Raw genomic sequence first — 5,640 nt, forward strand, 5'->3', positions numbered from 1 at the left:
GCGCCGGCACAATGCCCCATTTTTTACTGCAGTTGTCGTTGTTTAGCTGGCCCAGGCCGGGTTCGAACCCACCAGCCTCGATGTATGTGTCTGGTGCTGTAACCACTGTGCTACGGGCACCGAACCTAAATTGAAATACTTCTAATAATGCATCTTAGAATTTTTTTTTTTTTTTTTGTAGAGACAGAGTCTCACTTTATGGCCCTCGGTAGAGTGCCATGGCCTCACACAGCTCACAGCAACCTCCAACTCCTGGGCTTAAGCGATTCTCTTGCCTCAGCCTCCCGAGTAGCTGGGACTACAGGCACCCGCCACAACGCCCGGCTATGCATCTTAGAATTGACATTTTCTACATGTTATCATAATACACATTATTTCAAGAATACAGAAGTCTTTTTATTTTTTCATTTAATGTTACGAAACACACCTGCTGATTTGACATATATTCACATGTAACTTTTCCTCTCACATTTATAACTCAACAGATAAGTGAATCCAGAGGAATTGTTCTAATCATTATATGGAGCAAACCTATAACGAAAAGGGGAAAAAAATTAAAACTATAGCACTAACCAGCAGAAATAACATTAAAATTAAACCACTATGAATAATTCACCCTAGAGCATCAGAAATAGTCTAGAAAACAAATCCACAAAGAGTACCAATACATCATTTCATTTAAGTTTTAACAAAAAATATATTGCCTGAACTATGAAAGAACAGCAAAAGCTAACTGTTTTGATTTAAATACCCATTTCATTTTTACTTTTTTTTTTCTCTGAGAGACAGTCTATGCTGCCCTTGGTAGAGTGCCGTGGCGGCACAGGTCACAGCAAACTCAACTCTTAGGCTTAAGCAATTCTCTTGCCTCAGCCTCCTGAGTAGCTGGGACTTCAGGTGCCCGCCACAACCCCTGGCTATTTTTTTATTGCAGTTTGGCCGGGGCCAGGTTCAAACCTGCCACCCTCGGTATATGGGGCTGGTGCCTTACCTGCTAAGCTACAGGTGCTGCCTGAAAGTTGAGATTTTTAAGCATAATTTTTTACCTTAGAAAAGGATTAATATAGGATTTCTAAAAAAGGATTTTTCAGAAATGTACTTAGTATATATATGTATTTTTATATGTCTGTAATCCACATATATTAGGTATATAATTTTTTTAAGTATAAAATATAGCCATTCTCCCTTTTAAATCATAGATCATGCTATCTTGCTCACAGCTAGATTTTACCAGGAATTGGCCAATTGTCCAATAGTTGTAGTGACAATCATAATAAAACAGTCATAAAAAAAGTTTAAAAATCTATTACCCTCACATTCATCAGTTCTATAACTAAACTCCTAGATTGGCCAGACATTTGACAAATTGCTGAGTACATGACAATTTATAACAGGGTTTCTATTCTCATGGAATTCATACTCAAGTATGGGATATGCCAAACAGATCTTATGAAATATATACATACAGGTGGTGCCTATGGCTCAATGGGTAAGGGCGCCAGCCCTATATACTGAGGGCAGCGGGTTCGAACCTGGCCCCGGCCAAATTGCAAAAAAAAAAAAGAAAATAACATAATTTTGGTTTCATTCTTAAACAGTAACTTTCTTTGAACACAAAGAATCATTAAAACTGGTTATGGTAAGATGTTTGAGCTAAGGTATTAAAAATTCATATATTTGTCACAGATGGGAATATGGAAGCTAACAATATAAATGTAATTTTAAAAGCACAGTTTTGTTTACAGTATTTAAAAAGAGATGAAGTTAACGTGAATAAACTATTCATCCTTCAAAATTGTATACTTACTGTATTAGTATTTCGAAAATTTATTCCAATCCATTTCTTCTTTTATATTCTAAAACATCTTCATTATGTTGTCTGATGAGCTACAAGTAGTTAACATTTAGTCAGAAATCTTCCTTGCACCTTAAATAGGAGGCTAACTAATGATTCTTAACATTGTAAGAGTAAGGATGGTAAAAATAATTATAACTATGCTAGTTAGAAATAAAAGACTAAGAAATCCAAAAATCCAACCATGAATGGTATATACTCGTTCACCATAATCTAACATACCACATTGGAGAAGCCAGCCCATAAAAGTTTAAATTCAGGGCGGTGGCTATGGCTCAGTGAGTAGGGTGCTGGCCTTATATACCAAGGATGGTGGGTTCGAACCTGGCCCCAGCCAAACTGCAACAAAAAAATAGCCGGGTATTGTGGTGGGCGCCTGTAGACCCAGCTACTTGAGAGGCTGAGGCAAGAGAATAGCCTAAGCCCAAGAGCTGGAGGTGGCTGTGAGCTACGCCGCCAAGGCACTAAATTTAAATTCAGCTAGAAATATTATTTCATTCATTAGGTAATAAATGGAACAAAATGTCTTATCAGAGAAAGGTTAGTAGCCCTTAAAGGTAAATTCAACTTCTACTAATAAAATTGCTTCATTCAGTAGGTAATAAATGGAACAAAATGCCTTACCACAGAGTAGCTAGTGATACAAAAGAACTTAGTTATTCCACGGGGTCCAAGCAGGTTGGTGAGTTTATGTTCTACCTCTAATCTTGGAAGTCTAGTACTGATCGAATGACTAGCACCTCCACCCTGAACTATATGTGTATTAATTAGATGTCAAGAAGGAAAGCCACTTTCTTAGAACCACTGCCTGACAGACTATGCAACTGGAACAATTGTTGATATACACTGGCATTCATAGCAATCAAAAATCCAATTTTAATCATTTGTGCTCTCAACCACAATCAAGCTTCTTTTTAGGAAAAACCTAAAGAATGTATAAAATTTCATTATAACAAATGTCATTGAAAAGGATGAGTTACTTTTTTTTTTTGTTTTTTTTTTTTTGTAGAGACAGAGTTTCACTTCATGGCCCTCGGTAGAGTGCCATGGCCTCACACAGCTCACAACAACCTCCAACTCCTGGGCTTAAGCGATTCTCTTGCCTCAGCCTCCCGAGTAGCTGGGACTACAGGCGCCCGCCACAACGCCCGGCTATTTTTTGGTTGCAGTTTGGCCGGGGCCGGGTTTGAACCCGCCACCCTCGGTATATGGGGCTGGCACCTTACCAACTGAGCCACAGGTGCCGCCCCAGGATGAGTTACTTTTGTTAAGTTGTAAGTGAATTTCAAAATCATTTAGCCCTTTCAAGTCAAAGATCTGAACTACTTCAAGAAGAAAACACAAAATAAGAGATCTAGGCCAGGCACGGTGGCTCACGCCTGCAATCCTGGTACTCTGCGAGGCGGAGGAGGGTGGATTGCTAGAGCTCACGAGTTTGAGACCAGCCTGAGGAAAAGCTATACTTTGTCTCTACTAAAAATAGGAAAACCTGAGCCTGAGTTGGAGGTTGCTGTGAGCTATGATGCCACAGCACTCTACTCAGGGTGATAGTTTGAAATTTTGTTTCAAAAAAAAAAAAAAGACCTAAGAGTTGGAGGGGGGGGGGCTATGGAGGAAGCCCCATCATAATACACAAAATTTTAAATACTTACATAGCAGATACTTTGTGTCAACTTTTAAAAATCATCTCTACAAAGGCAGCATATTGCAGTAATATATTATGAACTCTGAGGTCAGAGAGAACTGGGTTCCACAAACGAATTTCTCCATATGTGTTTCTTCATCCACAAAGGATCAATAATAATAATATATACTACACACAACTGTTGAAATGACTAAACGAGAGTTTACATGTAGAGCATCTGGCATAAAGATTTTCTTTAAAAGGCTGCTATGCATTAACTCCAATTTCCAACAATGTATTTATACAAATGTTGATTAAAATCTAATGTTTTGGAAGTCTACTGGGATTTAATTTGTACAACTTGTTCACTCTGGTTTGTCCCTATGGCACCGCAAAAAGGTACCTTCATAATACCCCAACCAGCCTCAAATCTTATTAAGAAATAAAACTTAACTTTACATTTAGTAAAACTGCCATTCCTCACAAAATCATGCTAAGTAATAATGATTAACAGAAATTTCAACTTCATAATATTTTACCAATGGCACTGAAATTGTAATTTCTTTTAGTCTTTCTTGGGATTTCCTTTATGGAGAAACGTTATCAACGATTATGGAAGTATCCTATTGTTAAGGGAGTTTTACTCCCACACAACAAAACAGCACCAATCTCAATCTCACATTGAGGTCTATCTCGTTCTCCTGTTGTGTTGGGGTCTCACGACATGTGAAAGTACTTACACAGACCCATAGAAAGATGCTGGTACCCAGCGTCAACCCAACTTTGAGCCAGTCGGGCTTGGCGTTCGGCGGTTCCCGAATGTAGAACTTTGACCGCACCGAAGCTGAAACGGGACAGAATCTGTAAATTCGTAACTTATTGCCTTGTAAGAAAAAAACTTAACCTTTACATGTGTATTATCTCATTTAATTATCCCATCACCACCACCACCACCCCCGCCCCCCAGTCAAGTAAAGAGGTTCAGAAAGGTCAGGTAACTTCCCCAGCGCCACCAGCTGAGTCTGGTTGCTCTTGTCCAGCCCTATACCTTCAAAACCTGGTTTAAAAAGGACTTGCGGGGTGGCCGGTAGCTCAGTGGGTAAGGCGCCGGCCACATATACCCAGCCCGGGCCAGCTAAACAACGAGAACTGCAACAACAAAAAGCCAGGCGTTGTGATGGGCACCTGTAGTCCCAGCTACTTGGGAGGCTGAGGCAAGAGAATCCTTTAAGCCCAAAAGTTGGAGGTTGCTGTAACCTGCGATGCCACAGCACTCTACCAGGAGCGACACAGTGAGACTCTGTACGAATAAATAAATAAATAAATAAATAAATAAAAAGGACTTGCGGCCGGGCCCCAGTGGATCACGCCTGTAATCCTAACACTCTGGGAACTGTGATGCCAGAGCACTGGCAGGTGAACTGCTTGAACTCAGGAGTTCGAACCCAGCCTGTGCAAGAGCGAGACACTGTCTGTACTAAAAATAGAAAAACTAGCAGGTGTTCTGGCGAGCTCGGCCCAAGAGAGTGAGGTTGCTGTGAGCTATGAGGCCACGGCATTCTACTCAGGGTGACAGAGTGAAACTCTGTGTGTCAAATAAACAAATAAACAAAAAGGACTTGGGATCCGCAGACCAATCGGGAGTGGGCAGGTAGAAGACGCCCCAGGGAGAGTTTTTCCTTCTCCCTGTCTGCGGTACCCGAACCTGTGGAGTTGGTAAAGGAAGGACCTAAAGTCCATTCTCAGAGGCCAAGACGTGTGAGGCGGCACTTGGAAAAAAGGTGCCGGGTGATGGGGACCGGAAAGTCCAGGGTAGGGGTAAATGTGGGCTTCGGTCCGCCAGCGGCGAAGGTCCTTGTACGAGGAGTGCGGGGCACTGTTGCCTCGTATGCCGGGCCGCCAGCAGCGAAGGTCATTAAACCCCGAGCCCGGGCCGTTACCGCTTTGTACCCCTGCAGGCCAGGTCCGCCTGGGAAGGGTGAGTTCAGAGTCAAGTCTGCTTACAATAAGGTGGACACTCACAGCCGCTCGGGAGCTTAGCAGGAGACAACAGCCGTGAGAAGGGACGCAGCCATGCAGACAGCGCCATCTTGCCGGGCCCAGCTGATAGACGGCGCCAGTCCCAGCGCCCCCTGGCGGGCGGAAGTGCGGGGTCCGCCGG

General features: G+C 42.2%; 1 protein-coding gene across 2 annotated transcripts; it reads right to left on the minus strand.

Annotated features, from left to right (window-relative positions):
- Positions 1-391: 391 nt before the first annotated feature.
- NDUFC1 (NADH:ubiquinone oxidoreductase subunit C1) lies at positions 392-5,640 on the minus strand. Of its 2 annotated transcripts, none has more exons than XM_053581784.1 (4): positions 5,502-5,640; positions 4,220-4,323; positions 1,808-1,887; positions 392-531 (listed from the first exon to the last, which is right to left on the minus strand). In XM_053581784.1, the coding sequence occupies exons 1-3, from the start codon at positions 5,566-5,568 to the stop codon at positions 1,828-1,830; spliced, it is 231 nt and encodes a 76-aa protein (XP_053437759.1). In that variant the 5' UTR covers positions 5,569-5,640; the 3' UTR covers positions 392-531; positions 1,808-1,827. The 2 variants fall into 2 exon arrangements, with proteins under 2 accessions (XP_053437759.1, XP_053437754.1); XM_053581779.1 differs by having other exon boundaries at positions 5,484-5,608.

Source organism: Nycticebus coucang, chromosome 1 (assembly GCF_027406575.1).
Source record: "Nycticebus coucang isolate mNycCou1 chromosome 1, mNycCou1.pri, whole genome shotgun sequence".
Taxonomy (NCBI): Eukaryota; Metazoa; Chordata; class Mammalia; order Primates; family Lorisidae; genus Nycticebus; species Nycticebus coucang.

Coding starts and splice junctions, on each gene's coding strand:
- NDUFC1 (XM_053581779.1), bottom strand. CDS start 5,568: ATGGCGCTGTCTGCATGGCTGCGTCCCTTCTCACGGCTGTTGTCTCCT. Junction 4,324..5,483: donor CTGTGAGTGTCCACCTTATT/GTAAGCAGACTT, acceptor GTCCCGTTTCAG/CTTCGGTGCGGTCAAAGTTC. Junction 1,888..4,219: donor GCATCTTTCTATGGGTCTGT/GTAAGTACTTTC, acceptor AACTACTTGTAG/CTCATCAGACAACATAATGA.